The 25,406-nt window shown below is 40.7% G+C and overlaps 1 protein-coding gene across 1 annotated transcript in view; it reads right to left on the bottom strand.

The window, feature by feature from the left end:
* Positions 1-19,916: 19,916 nt before the first annotated feature.
* Positions 19,917-25,406, bottom strand: part of LOC100644690 (MOXD1 homolog 2) — a 173,183-nt gene continuing 167,693 nt past the window's right edge. The window contains exon 9 of the mRNA XM_003399421.4: positions 19,917-25,380. Coding sequence (XP_003399469.2) covers positions 24,906-25,380 — 475 coding nt within the window. The 3' untranslated portion in view covers positions 19,917-24,905. The remainder of the gene's footprint in view (positions 25,381-25,406) is intronic.

Raw genomic sequence — 25,406 nt, 5'->3', positions numbered from 1 at the left:
GCTCGAGCTAAAGCTCGCGCTCGCGTCCTTGTTAACCCTGGCTGGTTTTAATAAAAAGTTGAAGAGCCAGGCTTACCGCACCCTCGACTGCCATCGATCACCGGCGTATCCCCGCTGTTCCCTCGCCCTGCGACGTGCAACTCGCCGGTTATGAGGAATAAATAACGAGTTCATATTCTGCAACCGGGGGCACGTGATTCCCTATCGAAATAACGCGATAGGGATGCGGTGAAATTTCAATGTAGAGATTTGATAAGCAATTTATGCCCGATTCCGACGAACAATCCGTGAAATTAATGTAATTGCAGGGCGGGCTCTCGCGGTCAGGATTAATTTAATGAAAATTTAGGAATGTAGTTGTTGTTTGAATATTATTACATTGAAGGACATCAGGAAAAGATTATATATTCTGAGCTCCTTTGTCCTAACTCTTAAATGACATTTTTAATGATATAAATAATGTTAAATAATAGAGAAATTTTATAAATAAAGATAGAGACAACGCCTTCTGTAGATCATTACAAATGTAGTTTTTTGTGGATATTTTACACATTCAAATTTGCCACAAGTGTAGAAACGTTTAGTCTATTTATAAATATTGACACGCATCTAAAATAAGAATTGTCACACTGAACGATTTTTCACTCGACATTACACCGCGTATGTGCACGTACCGATAAAGAGTTCACGAGCTCGTAATGTAATGATCCAAGAAACGAGGCACTGGAACCATTATACCTGTCAAAGAACCTATAATCTTATCCGACCCTTTCAAGGGTCCATCTCTTTCTCCCGGCGAGCTTAATCATTTCATACGTAGCCTATTCAAGCCTTCAATACAGGCGCGCAGCTTTCAAGAGAAGATACAGGTCTTCGATTCTGTTCTCCAGCAGCTCGTTGCCTCAACAAATGGCTCGCGAAGGCACAACGGTTACCGGTAAGAAGCATTTATTTGGTCTAATCGCTCTTTGTCCTGGATACTTTCAACGAGGGCTTGTACAAACGCTCGTCAAGAAGACAACGCGATAACCGATCTTCTTCTTTCTACGATCGTATTGTCAAAGCATAAAAACTCGGTTATTATTTTCCACGGTACAATTTAGCGTTCGTACGCATTACGAAACGATCCCGAAGACATTAGAATTGGCACAAAAGCATTAGAGGTAAGCAATTCTATTTTTTCACGTAATATAAATAATTCATATAGCATAATCGGCGAAAGCTAAAAACTTGGATTTCATATTTTATTATTTTACAGTGGGAAATCTTAAATGATTTTAACGATGTTCAATTTGTGTAACTAAGTTAAATTCGCGGCAATATGTCATTTTTTTGGAATAGATTTTGTTTTTCAATCGAGATATTTTATGGCGATTAATCAAATTTAACATGTACGCTTTATTCCACGATTAATGAAAGTCGATAAGTTCTCGTATAAAGCACTGTGTAAATATCACCTTGTAAAATAACTGAGGATCGATCGAATTATTTTCATTGTGCGCACGTTCATCGAATTCAAATGACGGGCGACGTCTCGTTGAAGGTAAAGGTAAAACGATTTTTCGGTTTGTTCCGCTCGTCAAAATTACCCAACGAGCGTTCGGAACTGTTTTCAAATTATTTAAAATCCCGCCGTAACGATCAAATTGACGAGACGATATTATCGGGTCTGGAGCGGAGTAAAAACTTCAGTTCAGTGTAAACTCTGAAATTGTTTTCATTGTTAGGATTCACGGGTTCGAGAGGCAATGGAAGGCAAAGGATCGGCCCGGGAATCGCTGAATCTGCTATTAATCAGTACGTTCTCTTCGATAGTTGAAGGGAAGGTAACTACTTCTCCAGTTGGCATACGAGTCGATAGCTTGCAGCTGGGTCAGAGCATGCGTTTCAAAGTGACGCCGTGATTGTAAGGCGTCGAGGTAATCTTCGACTAACAACCCATTCACCAGGTCACTTCGTCGACACGCGGTCTCCTCTACGCTACCATTGGGGACAGGGTTAACGGCAATAGTAATTATCGATCACTGATCACCCAATTGCTGTTTGCTTTATCAACACCATGTCAAGCCTATTTACTATGGAAAACCTATCGATTGTCTTTCAAATCTTAGCTGTATCTGGTTCTTAGGAAATCATAATTTCAATAAGAAGCTTAAGATATCATTATAATCATAAAGAAGAAAATTGATGTAGGATAACAAATGAGATTAGTCGGAGAAATTGTGTACTTGTGTAGCTCGTGACTGGTCACGGTTCACGAGGGATCACGATTACGCCGTTCGGAATCCGTTATGAATCATGGATACACTTGCGCATAGTCCGCAGTGGGCCTGTACAGCATGTAGTCCTCCGTGGGTCGCGGTCGATACCGTTTACGACATCTATGAAACCGTGACATTCATATACACTACACTATCCTCACAGTAGGTCACGACGAAAGTTGTACGAAATCTATGGCGAATTATTTACGATCCATACCGAATAGTGAACGATCACGTAAAATCTCGAATGCTGTTGGCTTTAAATGGGATGTCCTCGGGGTCATCGATACGGAATATTCCTGAGGTCCTTCTATTAGGTCAAAGGACGTGCACGTCTACGTATTGAATTTATCGCCGTCGCAATTTCTATCGACTTTCATACATCTTTCGTTCTTATTTTTTTAATGCGGCATTAGCTATAAATCATCTACGTTGCAGCCATTACTGTCGAAAGTTCTGCCGATGTTCATAAATTTTTCTTCCTTCATTCCTGGGAAGGCAACGTCTATTAGTTATAAATAGAAGTCAAAGTTATGAAGTCGGAGTTTCGATCTCAAAATTAAGGAACTTGTAGAATTTCAAAAGGATCGAGAAACGCGATTTTTGTTCCTATTTAACAATGTTCGATACACAGTGCATCACTCGTTTGCGTACGGAAATACAACGTATTGTCATAAATTTCCCAACTTCCGAAGCGGTAACTTAGCTCTCTAATTTTCCATCTTGCTCTGAGCCACTCTTTCATCGTCTCTCGGCCTGGTTTCTTGGTTTCTCTGTTTCTTGCTAAACTACCCCATCCACGGGTCGCGGTCGCTTTTCTCGCGAGAAAAAGGCACAGTAAAGCATCGGAAGGAAGCAGTTAGAGTGATGGTTTCGCAAATATACCACGGTCTTTAATTCTCCGTTGCCAGAACGCGCATACATCTTTATTCCCTTCCTCGAGCGGCTCGAGTTGACCTGCTGCTGACTGCAGTCGTTAAAAACACGATCTTTTCTCCGACGCCAAACTTTCCAACTTTTTAATGTCTTCTATACGTGTATCCCGCTATATAGCGTGGAGTATATGGCCATGGTAATTAATCCGTAACCGGCGAACTTTCAACAAAAACTCGCGTGGCTATATTAAACGACGTGGGTATAAAAAACGGTGAACCATAAAAACAGATCAATTTTTTGCCATTTTTATAACGTAACGCGAAACCGGCTCTAGCGGCCGAAATTATACGAGGTACAATGAATTTAAATTAAGACACCAATATAGAAATTAACTGTGCAAGCTAGACGAGATCCTCTATAAGCATTGCGTGAAAACTAGAGACAGGAAGAGAGAGAGAGAGAGATAGAGAGAGAGGGGGGGAGGAAAGGGGGACTTAAAAAACTTTTTATCCTACCAAAACTAAAACCCAGTATTCGCACGAGTGGAGTCTCGAGGCCCGAAGTAGGTCTCCCTCTGTTCTGGAAAAAATTCGTCGCGTTGGATTTTTTCTCAGGGCGTAGCGTAAACTGGCAAACGTTCCCGGGAAATTCGGTATTTTCCTAACTATGCTTGCGATCCCATTCGCACGTTTCCTCGGAATTCTCTGCTAGACCACCGTTCCCATTCGCTGCTTAAATTGATCCGATAACAGAAAATTATAAGATAAAACTAGATTACATAACTTTTTCACTTTTGTTCCATGTATACACCTACAAGTCATATATAAACTTTTTAATTAAATTATTCACAATAATTTTTAATTTAAAAAGTATATTTTTACGTACGTTAAAACAGATTTATGTTCAAAGCAGATTCGGTACAAAGCACGGTGTTTTTGTTCATCGAGATTGTCAGGCTACCCCGAAACATGTGCTGTCTTTTAAACGTCAATTGTGACTACGATCTCGTTGGATTTCCCCTACGCGAGGATCTTTCCAAGCGGAATTCGGTACAGTAACGCGAGCCGTGCGCACGTACGCGTGTTCACCGCGGAAAATGTGCACCAGCTTTTACTACGACCGGTAATTACCTTTCGTAATAGCTGTATGTATATGCACGTGCATTCAATAATACGTGGCATGCGGCACGAGTTCGAGAGGGCCTTCGTGGCTTTACTTTCGCAGCTGCTCTCTCTCTCTCTCTCTTTGTCTCTCTCTCTTTGTCTCTCTCTCTTTGTCTCTCTCTCTCTCTCATCGTAAAAATATTAAATAGAACGAGCTTTCCTTTTTAGTTTAGTTCTTTGTTATACACATATATTTTATGCATAATTACGTCGTCGCGAGATGAAAAAATCTCGCAAAAGAAAATCAAAAATGAAATTGCTCCGTGAAAAGTTGAATTATTGTTGGCAGCCATGTTATCGAATGATGGAGGGAAATAGATATTTGATTGGATTCTAAATTTTAATTCTCTTGTCGATTTTTCAATATCGCGGACCTTTTCGAAAATCATAACGAATTAAAATCTAACAACGGTGACACGGCGTTTTCGATTCATGGATATTTTTCCACTGTTACAAGGGAATCATGTTAAAACGGAACCTATATTGGGTGATCGCGATCATTTATTAATTACATCATATTAGCCGTTTGTTTGTTTTTTTTTAAGAGAGAGAGAGAGAGAGAGAGAGAAAAGAGGATTCGCAATGAGAGAAGGGATATTACGATAAATTGGATTTCAAAAACGGTGTAACGCTCGCAGTTCGAGGGCGCTTGTACATAATTCCGCCTATGCATTATCGATTGCTCCATCAATTATTTATACATTAATGATTCGACGTTGAATATCGCCAGTTGAAAATAAACACGATGCTTGAAAGCATACGAAAAACAAATTCGAAAGCCTTTTGGAAAATATGATTTTTTTATTACCGTTATTACACTTGTTCGTTGAAAATATATTTCGCCCGATACAAATAGCTAACACATACCGATATACCGTGTTTCATTTTACTTTACTTTCCGCATGACAATTTCGAATAATTATCCTCGGAATCGAACGTGCAGGGCAATTTCCGTAATTTGTTTTAAAGCAGTATCGACGGTGAAAACGAGGCGATGCGTTAATAGCTGTTGACTGCGTTTTAGCTGTCTTGAAGCTCGCGCCGAAAGTAGAATACTTGAACGCGCAGTGTCGAACGGTGAGAACATACGAGCCTAGCCGGCTAGAATCATAAATCGACTGCGAAATTGGGACAATTACGATGACGCCATTTTCATGTGACTAATGTACTCGAATCGATGTTAAAACTGGATTTTCTTTCAAATAACGGACGTCTTTAATATATCAATGTTCCATTTTTGTATCACGGATGTATCGCAATATAAACCAACTAAATAATTGAAATGGAAATGGAAATATTGGGAAATATTTAAAAGTCCCCGTAAAACGACGAGGGAAATGTAAGAACGCAGAAGTGCAAAAATGTAAAATATCCGGGAATAATATTATATTCATATTAAATATATTTTCACGTAAATATACCCTGATAAATATCACACAAGCGATAAGTATACCACTATACTACAATTAATTAATTTTACTCTGAGTTTGGTGTGCACCTTGAATTACTTAATTTGGAATTTCCTAACATTAATTACGTACCATCTTCTACTTCGGTTGAGATCTCAAATTTCTAATCTTAATTACGGTATACGTTCTACTTGAGTTAAATTCTCAAATTCAACTATTTAAGGAAAATTCACGGTTTTTTCTCGTTATGTTGGACAATGTCGTGCGAGAAAACTATTTATTATAATCAAGACTTACGCAAAACCACACGCTCGACACGAGCTTTTTAATTATGCATAATTGACGGTAATTAAGAACGATTCCGATCTGATCCATATCGGTTCGGAGCAACGTTAATCTCGACTAAGAACAGGCCAGCTCTTAGTGAATTATTTAAACGCTAAATTGCACGAGAGCCGGAGCTTTAGATATTTTCGAATGGCGTTAGTAGCCGTGTGTTGTCTACGACTTATGCACGACTTAGTAAATCAGCCGTTTCGCAGTATCTAAACGGATTATTTTCCCGTGGAGCTTATAACGTTCACGCGCTATAAATATTTTGATGCACGACCGCGAATTACGCGAGCGTTTCGCATTCTAAAGCGCACGCAACCGGAGCTATCCTCTGTATCCAGTCCTCGAAGACGGCGCGATAATTCTAGATAAAAACGGACCATGCTGAAACACGAGGGAAAATTACCCTCGACACGGTTATGAACGCGATATATATTTTCGCCATGAACCACCGGTGTGTGCTTCTTTTATCTCTCTTTCCTTTTCTTTCCCCCGTTCCTTTCTATGCCATCCCGTCGATTCTCATCGTCAGTCACGAACAAAACGAACCGATAAAGGTTTTGGAAACATTCAAATCGCGATGATATCCGTCGATATAAAACGGTCGGAATTCGAGCGATCGCGGAGCGTCGAGGAAAAAAAAATGCCAAAGTCAGCGTCGAAGGTGACCGTAATAAATTTCCTTGGGGTCACGCTCGAGCTCACACAGTTTCCTGCTGGCGCGATTTTCTGTGGAACGTTTCTTCGCCAGCTCAATGGGAGAGCAGAAAGGAAAGTAGGAACAAGCACACCCCTCGAATCCCTTCTCGCTGGTTCCCGTTTTACTGTGTATGCCGGTAGCAGGAAGAGGTGGAACAAGGCCAGAGTCAAGAGTGGGACGAGTGAAGTGGAATTAGAGCAATCCTCTCTAATGGTAATTAATGTGCGGCGTAGTCAATGTAACTCACGTCGAAAGAAGAGGCCACGATCAAGTCGGAAGCGCTTGGAAGATTCAACCTCGACGTTCGACGCGTGTATATGTGTTCGTATATATTTTGCGCGTTCGTGGAAGGATGTTGGAGCTTACCGGAAACGGCGGTACTAGCTGACTGGTTGGTGTGTCGTGGCCTGTACCGCACAAGAAACAGAATTGTCCCTTTGGTGGTGTGTGGTGCAGGCAAGGAGTGAGAGAAGGTGGGAGTAGCGTCGTGGTATCGCGGCCAGCACTTTTAAACAATGAAAGCTGATTGAATCGGGCACCGTGCCGTAACCTGGGCTTCGCTTTTTCGCCAGAGGTGAAACTTGGCCAGGGTTTGGCGTGCGCGTTCCCTTCTTTGCCGCTGTTGGAAGCCATCGTGCACGTTCCAATAGCAGGTCACTTCTCCCTGTCGAACGAGGGTTTGGAATGGCCGTGCACATGGCGCATTCGAGGTCAAAGAACACATAACGGCCACTTTTTCCGATGTCACGACACCTCGTTTCCTCCTTCCCTTAACCGCAACTATTTTTATTATTATCGGTAGGTACACGAGGGTCACTTATCGACGGATGATTTTCACCCGTTTATTGGATCCCAGACGTTGTTACGCTGCTTGGTTAAAATATATTACGCCGTGAACGATGACATAACCCGTCGGCTTTTTGAAATTTATCGGGACACCGAGATAAGCAGGGAAATTATTGCCACGGGATAGTAAGTGTCCTGCTGTATATGATCGCGACACTATGGTTTTCCTTTGTGCGCGCGAAAGGATGGCTAGAGGCTTAACGTACGATTAATTTCGATACGCTTTCTGGCATGAGAAAGTGGCCGAGATTAATACCAGGATGCATTAAGAGAATGCTTCAATGATTCAGACACGACAAAGATTTCGTACGTCCGACGCTTTCAGGTTCGTTCCACTATCGCCCAGCACTCTGATGCACCGTTCCATTAAGTGTTAATTGAATCCCAGAGCTTGAACAGAGTAAAATAGATACGGCTGCAAGTGGAACAGGTACAAACTGCGGCTCCTAAAAGCCCTCTTTAAAACTACCCTCACAGTGCTTAGCCAGATCCCTCGCTGACCCGTGGTATGTTTCTTTCCGAAACGCTTTGAAGTTTCACCGAAAGCATTAGCAGTGCACTTGGTGAGTGCTAGTGAAATTACATACGCAATATCCTCGACTTTCATTATTTAATTGCTGGGATATGCCGTATTGACGAGTCCAAATGAAATACACCAGAAAGATCGAAAATATAACACAAGTAATTTCAAATAGAATTTTCAAGACGTTTCCGAGAAAGCTGTTCTCGTGCAGATTCCTCTTTTAAAAACTGTATTTCATAAAAATATCTTCGTAGAAAGGACTTCCCTTTTCCAGAATTTTTTAAAGAAGAATTTCTATCAAAAGAAAAAGAGAAAAAGATTTACGGAAACTTTCGTCTCCCTGGTGCCTCGTATTGAGAACACGATGAACCATTTCCCTTCCTTATTCTTCAATCATAAAAACGCCCGAACTGCAATAACCTATGTTACGTTGCTGCATCAATTTCTTACTAGTTTTCTAAACAACCTATCACGGATATTGAATGTGAAATGCAACAAATAACATTAAAGTCACGAAACGGAGATTTACAAAATAAAATTGTTCCTTCTCTTTATTTAATTTTAGCGCAGCATACGAAAATTTGAAGGAAATTACAGTGTCGCTTGGCACGCGTGTAATATTCGTAAATTAACTCGCATGGCTAAAGCTCGAGTTTTGCGGGACTCGAACGCATCCCTCGGCCTCTGACGATTTGTATTAATACATGGATCGGCGATCAGTATTCGCGACGTGTACATCAATTAGCGTCGACGCGATGGCGGCGGCTTTGACGGCGGAACACAGTTAATAATGGCGTGGTGCGGTACTACTTGCTAATGGTTTTCTATTACCAGCGGCAGAATAATTAGCTTATTACAAGTGATCGTGAGCTACCTGTTGCCGGCTGACTGCTGTTTAAAGTTGCCAACAACTCCGCGGGGTCAGCGCGCACATGCGAAATAATTAACGAACCGGCTGTGGATCGTTGGGACAAACAAGCCGCGTCTACCTGTAATTAAAAGTAATATCGACTCGACAACACAACGCGAGAACTTGGTCCGCGGGATCGATAACATCGGTGCCGTTGAATAAATTTACGCTACTTCTGATGTTCTGTTTCGAAGCAAAAGTCGTGGAGTCGAAAGGAATCAGGAGGAAAACAGAGAGAAACTATAAAGAATAAAATTAAAGGATGAAATAAATGTTTATGGTGAATGGAGGATTTATGCGTTTTTAATCTGTACCATACTTTACACCCTGTAGTTACTAGTGGTGGTTATTCGAGAGTGTATCATAATGAAATTGTAAATGGACAAATTTGATGAAATAATGTTTAATATGTGGTTTGGAAAAATGTAATTATGAAATTATTCCGCGTTATGATTACTGTACTTTTAGTGAAGGCTAAGTGATGCAAACATTTCACGTCTATTTCTTCCTAAATTACATTTACGCCTTCTATTAAACTACTTGAACGATTTCATTTTCTAAGTAAATTTAGTTCTTATATAGGAGTGAAAAGGCTTTCGTCGTTATAAAATAAAATATTCGATATTTGTGACGATAATGCAGCCATGACACAACCTTCATTGGATGGCGGTTGGTAGTCACCTTATGGAATTACTTGAAGCGCTTACTTATACTTGCGTCACTTGGTAGAAGTTATTAAACCGTAACACTTGACAAGAAGAGGTGTACTCGAAATTAAAAGGGAGGGCCAGATTTCTAATACGCGAAAGTTGCCTGTACTGTGAAAATTCGATGTAACATTAACCCGTAAAGTTTGGCTTGCAAGATCGGTCGCACGATCGTAAAATCTTACAACTTTGGACAGGGAACGAATTTAATGATTCTGCTTTCTCTCTGTGAAAAAGTGAGCCGCGAAGCTGTGGATAACCGTAAGATTTTACTATCCATGGGATCCTAAGAATAACTTTTTTTTCCGCCGTGAGGTACAAAGAAAGCGAACAAGCGAAGAAGAAAGCGCGTGCACGCGTCGAAGCGGTCTCAAAGCGAATTCTTCGCTAACGGTACTAGAACGCGAAGCGTCGCCAACGAAGACGGCGATATCCATTTAATCGATTCGAGGCTGCTCCTAATCGCTTATTCGCCGATGGCCCCCACTCCCTCTCTCGCCCGGTCGCCCTCTCTTTCTCTTTGTCGTTGTGTGTATAGCGTCCTCGCCGTGCAATCGACTGGTCGCTTTGCAAACGCACAGGACAACGACGCTGGTCGGGAGGCCACGAGGCCACTATAAATGTCTTCGGCCGGTTGATTGAAATTTATGTTTTAATTCATAGTCGAATAGGCGGCGTCGGTGAACAGTGCTCTGCGAATCACTATAGAAGAACCGAGAATAGATGGAACAAGGACGGGATGAAGGACGATAGCAAGCGAGAAAAAGAGTTCGAGAAGCCGAGGTCATTTCGTTTCTGTGTTTGCTGTTAATTTACAGTGACGTGTCGCGGTTCAGTGCATCCTAAGCTAATAAATTTCTAGAACGGTCGCTACACCACCACCACCCATCTCGCAGACAAGCGGCTTTCCGCTTTTTCTGCTATCCCCCACTTCTATTGCCTTCTATTGAAAACCTAGTTTCACCTTTATTTCCTCTCGAACGTCTTCTTGGACATGCTTTTCCATACGATCCCGCCGGCGATTGGTAGTCCTCGATCGCTTTGCATTCGCCATACTGCTTCAAGGATAGGCCGTTGCGACAAACGTTCCTTTGATGAAACTTCATGCGAAGGATTAAAAAGGATAGAACGTTTCTTCTCGCATAGTCCTTTTTTTGACTTGGAATGGAGCTCTTTGAGAAAGTAGATTTCTTTCACTATGTTGTCAATAGCAAAGTACTAGTTTTTATTTGACAATCATATAAAAGTCGGATTGAAATTTCGTAAAGATCACTTTACGGTTACTCGAAAGTCACTTGAAGACCACTTGGAGATCATTGAAAATCCTTATGTAAGGGTTTGAAGCTTACTCTAGATAAGACTTACAAATCATTCGATATAGCACGCTATCGATCAGATATTCTATTTTTGTAATCATTCATTTTTCATTTCGATCTCTTTACAGGTAGACTTTAGCTGACCTCCGTCTAAAGAATAGAAATTGCGAAAGGATCACAAAGAGTTCTCACGGTGGCAATACCATTCCATATCATATATTATGAATCTCAGACTTTGGATTAATTAAATTCACGAGAGTCGATAGAATTCGGACTATGGAATAATCGCGCGGCTCGGCGAGAGAAAAACTATCGATGAAAAGTTGCCAGACTATTCCATGAAAGCGAGAAATATTCAGGGTCGTGGAGAGTATGGTACAAAGCGTCGGAAGTCAAAGTTCGCTTGAAGAGCGTCTTCGAAAGCCCGGCGGAATATTCTTACATCGAGGAGCAGCAGGGAAACAGTTCTGGGACTTCCCTATTTGTGCAAATATAAATAATGCCGTTCCATTTACGAGAACGGGGCGCATGAAATCGCGAAATACAAGGCAAACAACGGATACGGTCGATTGAACGTGTACAATTGAAATATTTAGCGAACACGACGATCCGCGTGTCTTTCTATTATGAGGAAAGCCAGGAGGGAAAAGATAACGAAACCTGGTAGCGGATACGGAAAAACTTGAAGGGAATTACTAAGTTCGAAACATTTGCGGTGAAAGGAATTGTAAAGTAATATTCAGCTTTCCACACAGAAGCTTTCGAACGATTTGTTTGAAATCCACGTTGAAAGAAAAAGAAAAGAAGAGAAGTAGAACGACGCATCGCAGTCTCTCGTTTCGCCTATTGAAAACTTTAATAACGCGCATCTTTTTATTGTCGTTCAGCCATTGTTTGCTCGAACAGTGTAAATATCTACAGGAAACGAGTATTGCGAGAAGAAGAGAAGAAAGCTACTGCGAATCCTTATGCAAATATGTGAAATACCACAAGAACCACGTACTCCGACCTTTGACATGCTCGCCCTTAACAAAGTTTTAAAATCATGTCCTTCCGTTACTCGCTGCCACGTGATTTTCTTTGCACCGCAACCTTACCACGGTTTTCCACCGCCCTTTTTTCGTTCCACAAAAATCCAACTCGGTGAATTTAATGCAATTTCTGCTCGTTTCGCGGGAAACGTTCATTTTCGACGTGTCACGTGTCTCTTCTTCGCAACGTTCAATTTTCGAGGCAGTTCGAGGCGACGAATTTTTGGAAGAAGAGCAACGATCGAACAAAGGAAGAATAGGGCTAGATACTGTAAATCGGTATCGATGCGTGCAATTCTTCATGAAAAATGTCACGAACAAATTATTCCAACGTACAGTATCTTTTGCTGCCAGTAATTTAGCGTAAACGAATAATCGATAAATTTCACAAATTTTTCGGTCCTTCACCCGAACTTTTCGTACTTGTGGTGGGCGTGTATATGCGTATATTTTGTTCGTTCCTTGTCCAGTGCCGAAAATAAAAGGTCACGAGAACAAACGTTATCGAAGCGGTAGGACCGCGGTATTCGATTACTGCGCCGGAGAAAAGTGGGATGAAAAGTCAATGGAAAAAATAGTAACGTCCGGCCGCGAAATCGCGACAAGATAAACGAGGCGAAGATTTACTTCGACAGGCGTAAAACGCCTCTGAATCGAGAGCCTTTCTCTATTCCAGCGATTTCTCGCGAGAGGATAAAGCGTCCACAGGTTGAAGTCGTGCGCGCGAATTTTACAAATGTTCCAGCCAACGACGTTCATCGAGTCGCGGGGTGAAACTGACTGAAGGTAGATGGAATGTTTCGAGCACGGTGTATAAGTTTACAAGATGGACGATTTTACGCGAAACTCGAACTTTCGAATATCTCATTAATTTCTAACTGTCTGTCGATGGCAGTCATAAGTTTCGCCACGCTCGTGGCAGTTTCAAAACTTCAGAAAGATCGCGCGCTGAACGCGAAATAAAGAAATGCTCCTGGGGAAGTTCGCCGAGCTAGGCTGGCGCGTTCGAAATATTCGACTTACTGTAAGAGGCTGGCAGTCCTCGCGATGTAAAAAGGTAACTTGCTAACGGGCTGTTCAGTTCTTAAACAGGCAGTTATATCTGCAGCCACGAGAAAAACAGGAACGTACCGAGAAGCTTCGTAATTTGCGGAGCAATGTCTCGATTAAATTCGTTATATCTTTCTTCTTTTATTTCATATATATGAGTATGTAACAGTGTAATTTAAAACTTGAACTGCTTTCGCGAATTCTTAACAGTTTGCGACTTCCATGAAATTTTATTAAAGCCACAATTACCATTGTATACTCTTCTCGATTTTCTAATCCGTTGTACAAACTCGAAATCAACGTACCTGTTATTGAACTAACATAAACACAGCGACAGAGAAATATTAAATCGATACAAAAGGCTGGACTATTTAATCGATAGCCGAGAAGCCGAATCCGAGAGTGCGTTACGTCTGACCACACGCGGACTGATTTTACTGCGCGCGACACACAGAAAAATATTAACTTTAGAAAGCGTCATCGACTTGGACGAAATCATCGCAAGCTGCTGCTGAAAACAGTCAATGGGAATCGAAATTACAAAAAGTCACGATAGAAAATTCGACGATATAAAGAAATATCTTGCATAAACATCTCTCGTAAAGGGAAATGCAGCCGGTTTGACGTATAATTCGATGTTAATTTATGGACTAATTAAACAATCAAACTTCCAACGCAAACAATCGAAGTTTCATTGTTGAAGATGAAAGTAGGTCGGCGAATGGGATACGCGGAACAGGCTAAAAGAGAGAATCAGCGTTGAAAGGAGAAAGATAGAAAGCGGAGTACAATGAGGGAGAATGGTTACGCGTACGATATCACAACGGTGTAGAGTTGGATTTTGTTACGGTAAAGAGGAGGGTAGATTTATACGGAACTGGCGAGCTCGAGTTCGAGTTTCCCAACGTTTTGCAGAAGTGGCGTGCATTATAAATGCGTACAATAAGCTGTGCGCATCTTACGACCAATTTCGGGCAAATTGACCATTTATTATCGGTAACGAGCAAATGGTTCATTTAATGCATGCATATGTATGCAATCGTAGCTGATCTCGAATAATAGATAAAATTGCGCGTCGATAATTTTTCTTGCAGCTTTAGCTACTATTAGATAAACGTTACGTTACGTAAAAATTGTTTTCAGCGGGAAAGAACTTTATGCAAAACGTCACTGAATATATTATTAAGGAAATTTATTTCATTATGGAATGGAAAATGTATTTAATTCAGAGACGTTTAAGTATACATATAGAAGTCGAGTGATTTTAAAAAGCAGACTGACAACGCTACAAATGGTGAATTCTAAATGTATATTTGTATTTATGCATTTCTGGACTCGATTCGTGTCAACCATTTTTCACCTTCCCACTACACGTATGCACGAGCAGAGCGCGCTTCCTGGCTTTGTTCAACACATGCATTAAATATGGCATCCGTTGTTGGCTGGCTTTATAAAATAATATCTGGCAAAACACGGTATTGAAATTTATAGCGGAAACGTGCGGTGCTGTATTTAATATAAAATTAACGTCAACGTTGGCTACCCTTTTGAACTGCTAATTGCAAAAATGACGCACTTAAATCTAAACTGCATAATTTTAAATAGATACAATTTTTAGAATATTTTTAAACGATTGAATAGCTAAACATTTAACAAAAAAGGTAGGAATTGAATAAAATTCCAATTAAATGTTGTACGTCAAATGAATATGCACGGTTGTTTCATTTGCATTATAATATAGAATATAATGTTTATAAGTTAAATATTGTTCCAGTAAATTATTAAATAAGGCGCATAAAGATGCAAAATTAAATTCGAGCTGTGAATCAAAGCGCGATTCCAATGGATTCGCACGACACAATTCATACATTGTATAATGTGAGGCCAGGCAAAATGGACCAGCGTATAATTACACGAAAATGGTGCTCAACAGTTGCAAAATCGGTCAAATTTACCGAGCTGTGAAATAATCCAAGCATATAGTTGGGTTAAAAAAGATAATGGAGGACATCGTGAGCAATGGTTGAATACACGTTGTTCATACATGCCATACGTAAAAATTTCGTTGGAAAAATTCATTTTCATCTTGAATCGTAAACTAATTTTCACCGGAATTCGTTTTACATAGTGTGTAATTTCCTATATCGAAATATCTCTCGAAAAAACGTAATATTATATAGTATTAACACGTCAAACGGTACAGAAGCAAAACAACTTACATATCCAATTCGCGTTGCTAGCGACAGATTTCAATTTCAATTTTTTAAACTAACGCTTTCAATTCTGAAAATAAAATTTTAGCTCGCTACTTTAGCTCGATATTTTAAGAACAATATTTAACACCCCTATGTATCCTCCATTTTGCCGTGCATTTACAAACTCCGAATTTAACCGCAACGAAACGAAGCGTTAAGCCGAACCTACCCAAACGTCCACCTCTTACGCAATCCAGCGCATCCCCCTTTACTTGATCCGTTTTGCAATCAACTTGCATAACCTCTTTCACTTCTAGGGCAGAAAATCCCAAACAAAATGTTCCATACCCTTCTGCGACAAATATAGAATAAACCATTCCCGGGATATATCCACTAGGGTGAACGAGGAAGCAAAGCTAGAGCAGAAAAGGGGTGAAAGGGATAGATTCGAGGGATACGAAAATCGAAGCGGGCAAAAGCGAATTCAATCTCGAAACACTTGGGTAAACGCGAGAGTGCTCGGACATCGAGACGAAACGAGAAGTTTAGCGAGACTGGATCCTCCTGGGTGTATCGCGGAAACGCCAAAATCTGCCGACAGGCAACGACGCGACGGTATTGCCATGCGAGCCGCTGGAATTGGCGTGGTCCCATCGGACATAAATTTCAATCAACGGCACCGACGACGCTGCTAGTCGATGCTAGTTCGAAGGGAACCCGAAACACAGTCCGCGTTCTCATTGAAGGCGTCGCTCGCATACTTCGGCCCCTAGATATTTATTGCTACCTGATCGAAGGTACGCTGATTGGTTCTCGTCGCTCTCTTGTCTTCGTGCGTAACACACAGCGCACGAAAACGTAAATTTCATGACAGTGCGAACCGTTGATTGGTTCCTGGAACTAGCCAGAATTTGCATCTAGCGGAACGTCGATCGGCCATCCTTTGCTGTTACTGCTAACCGATCGTATGTTTATCATCGTTATCTTATCGTATTCCTTTCTAGCCAATTTCTTTGTATTATAAAATGGAAAATAAAACAGAGTGATATTTTTTTATCTCGTAGAATTCGAACAATAAGTAATTCTTGAAGTAACACAGATCTATTTTTCTAAAGTATTTTTTGCTCGGTTACATCCTCATCTCTGTTCATATTTACCTTCTATATCGCTGATAGAAATATATTTTTAACCTACACTGTTTCGACACTGACGAACCCCGACGTCCGAGAGATTCCGTGCGATGAGATTGTTCGACCTATTTCGTATCTCTCACGGTCGACTAAATCAATTTTCCATTTTTATATTTTTAATCAATCTCCGATGATTCCATCGAAGATTCGGCCCTTTTTCATTTCCTCGTCTCACACGACACACCGTCCAGCCATTTTAATCTTTCCTATCGATACCTTTATTCTCGTAAATCGTCCACAAATAAACCATCCTACGTTGGTCGAACAGATGTTGATATCTAACATAAGCACTTACCAGCACTTTACCTTGATAATTCTTACTTACATTTCGACTGAAATAATAAGAACAATATTTAAGGAATTCCAATAGAGAACGGTTTTCAAACACAGGTATAAGTACAATTTGTTCACCGTCAAGTCGTGAAAGTGTTTCTTTACTACATTTTTCTCCATCCATCGTTCAGAATACGATGTTCTGACCGATATGAGCTTGTCGAGGGGAAAAACGTCCATCGCAAAACGTCGGGCGAATATTGCTTCATTAAGCTTTCCTTAGAGCTCGTTCTCGAGACGGTTTGTTTATCGATCACAGGTACCAGTGCCGGCTAACTCAACCGGCTAACAATCGTTAGAAAAGATTGACGTCCCTCGACAATTGAGCACGGTTTCCATGAACAGTTTCGTTAGCTCGCTGTCGGTGTGTCTTGGAATATTGCTTTCCGCGTTCATTGGCAGCTTTTAATTAACTTCGCGCACGGAAATGTAATAATACCTAGCGCACTTTAAATAAACTCGATAATCGACTGACATGAGCGAAAGCAGCAAGGCGGCTGGGTTGCGTCATGGCTCAGTTACATTGCAGCGAGATACTTGCTTGAGTGCATTCTAGAACAGCAACGAAGTAGCCGCTAATTGCTGGAAATTTTCGGTTCAAGCTGATTACTAGGTAGCCTTGACTGCGACATAATTAATCATTTAAGGATCTTCGTTAATCTATTCTCAGTCAAATGAAGCTAATCTTGAACAAACAGAATTTATATGTCGAAAATATTAATAAAATATATTGGAGTAGCTCGAAAAATTCGTAACTAAATTTAAAAATATTTGAAGACAATGTATTTATATGGATTTCATATTTTATTGAATTTTTATCATTTCCTATCATGTAGCTTTACTTTTTCTTTTTTTAGAAAAAAACTATTCTTTTTTTAGCAATGGACTCCTTCAAATAGTTATTGAATATTTCTAACAATGAAATCTTTTTAATTAATCAGTTACAGCTTCTATTCTTGAACTAGAAACAATATTTACTTCAAACAGCATTTAAATATTTAACACAAGTTTATGATGAATAATCCTCTTCTAATCCCATTAAATATACTTATTCCCGTAGAATAGAAAACAGCTTTAGTAAATAGGTTTAATTATTAAAGATGAAATTTGTTAAGGATTAATACGAAATAGATGACTTTGCGTTTGTATTATAATTGAAAGAAAATATTATGAATTTGTTAGGATTTAAACGCAGTTGCAAAAATTGAACGGATGCGAATTTTATAACTGACTGAATAAAGCAAAACGAATTGTTAGCAAACAATTATATGGCAATATTGAAAATACTCATCAATCGAAATTATCAGTCGAATACACACGTTTTATTTTACCTGATCACGGTGCAATGCGCTCTGCTGTGCTTTCAGTGAGAAACTTGGCGAGAAACACAGGAAAAGATCAATAGTTCTTTTTCACACTCCTGTAAATTGAAACGAACACCAATGTTACCGAACACTTTTGCAGAGTCAATTATTTTCTATAGATGCGATTATTCTTTGTGGCGTCGCATCAATATCAATTTCATCTATTAAACATTTCATATCTATTCTTATTTTAATCGGATCTTGTCATAAAAACAATTTAATTTTACAAGTATACATACTTCTTAAACTAGAAAAGCTTCTTCAACTTGTACGCAGCTGGAAAAGTGTTTCTATCGTAAAGATAAACTTAAAAGATAAACCTCAAAAAACACTTTTATGCATAAACTTTCTTTATTGTCCCGATATATAAAATCACATTTTGTAAATATATTTTTACTTTTTTTACCATGCACATAATACAACACATAAAACATTGTCATATTCTCCACGTCCAATCAAATTATCGTAAATAATGTTAACGAGATTTGACAGGTAGCTTCCGCATCACGATCGTTGTGAATTCGCACAATATCCGCTGCCGAAACTTCTGAGAACGCCTGGAGGACCTTCACAATTAGTGAATTCAGCTTCTCGAATACACCTAGCTCAGAAATAAAAAAAAAGAAACCGCTTGTCTCGTTAAGGTAACGCGCAAGGGCCGGAAGTTTGATTAGTCGGCAGTTGGTACAGGCAGAATATTAGCGAACTTAGCCGAGGAACTTGTTCATTAGTGGATCATCCAAGTATGCGTGTGTGTGTGTGTGTGTGTGTGTGTGTGTGTGTGTGTGTGTGTGCGCGCGCGCGCGCATGTGTGTGAGAGAGAGAGAATAATGAACACTAGGGAGAGAGAGTTGGACGCCTTGGTAAATCCACGTTGTAATCTGACGGTTAGATCGGGCCGCCGATTGAAACTGCCAGCAACAGCCGAACAGTTCCAAGCCGCCGTGGTTTCAGAAGGGTCTGGCCTGCAACTAATATACGTGCGTGTAATTAGTTGTGTCGCGCTCGATAGTGTGTTTGGTGGCTGATTTGTTGTTGGTTATGGTAATTTTATTGGCCCACCGCGACCCTTGGGGCTGTGCTTGGATATCACACGTTCATTTCTATGGCTAGGTACGTTCCTGTGAGCCGTATTTCCGCCATGTTGCCGCCAAATTGGTGATAGACGGGGGAAATTCTGTAATACGTAAATTAGCGACTTAAAACGTACAAAGTCATCGCTGCTTCGACCTCATTAACGAGTGATTTTTCGATTTGATGGAACCGAGAGAGCGAAGATTGCTATTTAGGAATTTGTAGATCGCGACGCTTCGGCTGACATCAGTTTCCTTTGGTGTTATAGTATTAAGCTCCACGGGTGTTTCATTGCATATCGCTCGACAACAAAGCCCTTTTACGTTACCGTTAAAAAAGTTAGAAGAGTTTACGTAAATTAAGCTTGTTTCTAAGAAAGCTGTTTCCTAAGACTTTGTCTGGTAATGCACTGAAAATTAATGAGAAAACAGAAACTGTACTTACCTAGTATCTTGTTACTTCGTTGACTGGTAATAAATTTCTTCTTTTATTATATAAAGTCCTCTTTCTACTTTCCTAATTACAATTTACAAGTTGTTTAAGTTGATATATCGAGTTGAACATATAAACACATACTTAAAGTAATCATGAAAGGAATGAGAAATATAGCAAGGCGAATGAAAAGTGGAGACTAGTTTTAGAAAAACATTTACATATTTATATATATAAAATATAATACAATTTGTTACAGTGTAGATGATAGTGTAGCGTTTAGACGTTAATATCCAGTGTAAATTAGGTATAAATCTAAGAGCGGTCTGGAAGGATAGGGACGCCCGGTAACGCGTACGATCCGTGCGTGAGCGCGCGTATCATTAGGCGCGGACACACGCGCGCACACACTGCGGGGGAGTACAAGTTCAACATATTACATGTAAATTATAATGATACAAGATGCTATTTAGCCAGCTATCTGAATTCGAATGTGTAGGTGCCTATAAAGAGTCCGGGACGTAATTTAAATCTAAAAACTATATATACAGGGTACCTATGTACACGCACACGCTATTCGCTCGATTCCTTTTTCCCGTCCACTCGTTTGCTTTTTCTCGCACGATCACCGTGTCCCAATATCTAGCTAATGGGTCACAGGCATTGGTTGACGATGGTCGCTAATCTTTTCTACATACAGTACATACATTTCCCGATTTCCTGGCTCCGCCGAGTTTTCGTTCAATGTCTAATCTTCTCGTACTCCGAAAAGCCACTTTTCATACGTCTCTTCTATCTCCATTCTCCATTCTCTTGTCAATTTTATCGACTTGGCTCAAATTTGTTTATGTTTCAAGTTTGAATCGGTGAGTAATCGGTGAATGCTTCACCAATCGCACCGATTCTCCATTCAGGTACTGCACGTTACTTCCTCGTTGTTCCATTATATAATCGTTCGCTAGTATATACGTCGTACATGTTCGTAATTTACTGTTAGGAAAAAATTACAATGGAACGGTAACCTTTGTAGTAGCTTTTCTTATCGAAATCTCGATGGAAGCCAGGGATCTCGGCGTGATAACGAACCAGCTAACGTACATACGATGCAAGATCATTGAATATAAATGCGTAATATCGTTCCCTATTTATCTAACATAATTATCCCAGCATAAATGACATTTACTTGTGACACTTTGCTTGATTGTTCTGGTCATATCACCGGCAGTTCCTATCAGCTCCTCCCAACACGCAACATCCCCTAAAACATCCTGACGACGGCGACGCCTGCGACAACAGCGTTAGCGAACGGCCACTGAGACTGAAGCCAGCGCGTCGACATCGTAACACGGAAGAAGTCTCGAAACGACTTCCTCTCCTCGCCTCTCGCGCGGCGCGATTATAACAAGTTCTTTCAGCGGTGATAAATCATCGCTTATACCGTAGTGGATCGTACATTCCGTACACTCAGCGAAGAAATTCGAGGGAGGGAAAGTAGCGATCCTTTCTATCAAATGTTTCTCAAATTGTTCCATCTCTCAATACGTGTTTACTATCTTGCTTCTATCCTTCAATCATCGATCAATTGCATCACCGTCGTACTGTTTCGTCAATGTTTTAACATCATCGACAAGTCTCGAACGACTTGTTCTGTTTTCATTTCTGTGTACGTAGGTCTGCGTGTCGTATGGATATTTTTAAACGTGTAAATATTGTACGTGCTGACTCGATGGTTCCATGTTATAAGCATTTACAAACAAAAAAAGAGGGACAATAATAACAGAAAGACGGAGTACAACTTCGAATCGGAACGCTGACATTAGCGAAGCGACGATTGGCAGTATCACGGCAGTATACTCGTCGGCAGTATACAGCAGTATGATCGGAAAGGAATGGACCTTCAGCGCTTAAAAGTAACGTTTTTTTCCTTCGAGGATGAAGGTAATAATCGCTCGACTGCCCTACGATCTCTACACACACAGATCTCCTATGACATTTACGAATTATCGTAGTATTAAATTGTAAAACGTGGCTACGCGCTTATTATTTTTACCGATTAGTCCGACTACGTAGTGAGGTTTTTTTTAATATTTCTACACTAGGAAAGAGAGAGAGAGAGAGAGAGAGAGAGAGATTTATCATCGACAATCGGTCGTCGTAAGTCGTGGGAGATCGGTACTAAAAGACATCGACAGAACAAACGAGAGATTTTAATAGACGACCGAGAGACAGATGTGAGAATGAAAAACAACCGACACACACGGAAACCGAAACCGCGACATTTCGCTCGTGTGATTTTCTGGAAAAAGAGAAACGCACCTACGAAGCTTTTCGCTTCTCGTGTCTCCGACTGTGAAACCTGCGTTCTCCCCCGATGCAAATAGAATTGAGGAAAAGCGCGCGCATTAAGGGACTCTTGACTACAAAGATATCGATCGCGGTGCTCCGGCGTAAGTTCTCTACTTGCACGCCATCATACATGTTATTCCTTCCTTTCCCCCTTCTCTCTTTCTCCTTTCCCAATAATTAAAGTGGTGCTTCGAAGACTTAATCGACTGAACGAGTGTCAAATGAGGGTACATTGTAACAGGTCAAGAATTGGATCAATTTAAAGTAACAACGCGAAGTAGATTGGATTTAATTCTGTATCGAAAAAAAGAAACAATTCTATCGTATAACTCTTGTTGGTGATTTCAAAATGTTAATAGCAAATGGTAATTCCCGACCGATATTCGTATATCTGTATTGATATTTGTAAATTTTTCCCTCGTATGTTCTCTCATTTAAACATGATCGTGATAAATTGTTCTTTAAAACAATTCTTTTATTGTCTCAAATGTTACATTGTTCGATAAGTCGAATAAAACATGACATTTCAGTAATAGTTTCGATAATAGATCGTTATTTGAATCATGAATTCATAAGTCTGAATTAGCTATGACGGCTGTTAATTAATTACAAACGCCCGACGAGACAATCATTATCGATTGCCTACCAAGGAGTCAAAGCACCGCTTTAAAGCGTGGCGTCGCGAAGAAACGGAAGCACGTGTCTTCCGTTGGTGGAATCGATCACGTAGAGATCGATGCAACACCGCGTGTGCCATTCGTAGTGACAAGTGTCCCCGAGCGAGCGGTGGAGAACGCATCAAGAAACTCAACGTACGCTTTCCGACCGTCGCGCTTCGTGAACATGTGACGCGCGGAATATATAAAAACGCATATATATCTAACGCGTGGAAACGCAGGCGAAACAGAGTATCAACGCGACAAGTAAACTTCTTCTCTATACAATTAAATAAAAAATAAATAATCTCCGGCACGAACAGCCAGCTGAACAACGAGAGCTATACTTAAGGAACTGTACAGAATATTACAAAGGAAATGGTACAAACGTTGGTCAAGTGACACGTAACGAGGCTAAAATAATTCCACGATACAGTAAAGAACGTTGCAAACTTGGTTTATTAGTCCCGAGTGCGAATCGACCAACGTTTATATGGTCTCCGCTAAAAAACGTATCTATTCGTATAAATCTAATAGTAACAGAATATACAGACTCCGGCGGAAACCAAGCGATTCTCCATGAGATTACTCTTTGAAAAATCTAGAAAGCTGCGCCTGAAAGCTACTTCTTTAGAAATTTTCTCTTCGTTAAGACCACCCGAATGCGTTGAATTCGCTTGGTTCTCAGCCTGCTAAATAAACAGCCAACAATATAAATTCTTTCGAGTCTAGAAGCTTCGAAATAATTCCGCACAATAGACAGGATTTCAATTTCCTCGTGGATATCTTTCGTTCGAGAACTGCTAAAGGAGAGAATCGGCTAGTACATATTCGCGATTTACACTAGGTTGCTTTTATCTTGAAACGACGAGTCGAGTTCGAAAACACAGCCCGTTGTTTGTAAAAATGGACTAGAAAACTTGTATCATATTTTTACTCTTTCTCGTTCAATCGCGCTGTCACGTATTTACTATTATCAACCAAAGGAATGTAGGCTAAGATTGATTAAAGTTATACACGTATGTAAGTTCATATTCATGTACGACCGATCCAAAAATTATTGTATTATATTTCACGCAATATAATACGCGTCGGATCATGTATAACAGACAGGGCTATAGTGAAAAGTAACGAAATAGAGGAGCAATGAGTAACTTTGTCGCCCACGATTTCGATTCACGATTCATCCGTATTCACGTTGTTCCTTTTATCTGATCGTGTCAAAGGGCGAGAGATCCAGTCGTTTTGATGCAAGCGCCGACTATGTTAACGTTACGACGGAAACGCAATTCTTTGCAGGATTTCAAGGGACTTCCTTTGATCGTATCAGCCTTTGCCCGCGCCATGTTCAAGCGAAATACTTCGCGACTAACCGAATGAAATCGAATTAAATTCTGAATCGATTACTTGCGAATGAACCTAAAAGCTTGCTTTTATGCCGGCGTCGATACGGATCGATAAATAGTACCTCGTAGATACAAAGGTATTTATACGTTTAGCTCTTCACACACAATATCATTTGTGCAGTATTTTGAAAAAGAAATTAGATGGCGAAAACTGAGAAACGACGAGTGATCGAAGTCGAAAGATATCCAACGATGGTCCTGCGCGAGTACGCGATTCGTTATAACAATATAGTTGCACGAGCAGAGATCGCGAAAAGGGAGGTTGATCCTTGAATGAGGACACCGTAGATCCTACTCTTCGATGGACGTTCATTAGGGGAAAATATATTTGGCAATCTTCAGTAGATCGTCTCGTGTCGACAACATCCATTATTCGTTCCGTGCGCGATCACGACTCAAAACCATCAAAAATATTTCTTTTTCTCACGTCGATCGAGGTAATCCATCCAGCTGATCCATCGATCAACTCTTCCTTGATGTGTTTCGTAAAACGAATCGTCTCCGTAAGAAAAATTGCGATCGTTCGGTAGTAGGACAAACCGGATAGACGTGGAAACGAACGCGAAAGGGAACCCCGGTATTTACCGCTATCCTCATTCAACGACCAATCAACGACGAATATAGTTGTTTAGTTTAAGTGACGCGTTAGAGGATACACACCGGTACGTACTTACATATGCATCTCCTCCCCGATACAGCGCGATCAACAAGAAGATAAAACGGCCGTCCTAGATAAACGAAATCGATCGGTCGGTCGATCAGCGTGCAGACGACCAACCAGTGTTCACCTGAACGTGCCGCCAACTACAACCACCAAAATGGTCGATATTAAGACCATCGGTGGTACCGATCTAATCGAGGAACTTCCGCCAGTTGGTCCGTCACTGCTGCGGGACACTTTGCTGCGCACCAATTGTCCACGTTCGACGGCGTTTGTCTCGTCACTGTCAGGATCCACGGGAGCACCGATATCCTCGTCTTCACTAAGCAACATCGACAACTTGTTTCTGAGAGGTTTCTTCGAGCAGGGCAAGTTAACCTCCTCGTACGGCCTCAAAATCCTAGGATAGTGGACTTCCAAGTTCTCCGTGCCCGGCAGCACACCCTTGTTCGTCCAGCAGAGGGGTTTGAAGGTGCCTCCACGAGTAGCTTCTCGGAAACTTTGAAAACTGGTCTCCCAGTCGTAGCTAAGCAAACGTTCCTCCAATGTCATGCCGGACAACTTTTGCGGTTCTTGAATCTTTACCGGGCTGGAACCCCTGTAACGAGAAAGAATGATACGTGA

This window comes from Bombus terrestris, chromosome 12, assembly GCF_910591885.1.
Source record: "Bombus terrestris chromosome 12, iyBomTerr1.2, whole genome shotgun sequence".
Classification (NCBI taxonomy): Eukaryota; Metazoa; Arthropoda; class Insecta; order Hymenoptera; family Apidae; genus Bombus; species Bombus terrestris.
This window is presented reverse-complemented; position numbering and strand designations above follow the sequence as displayed.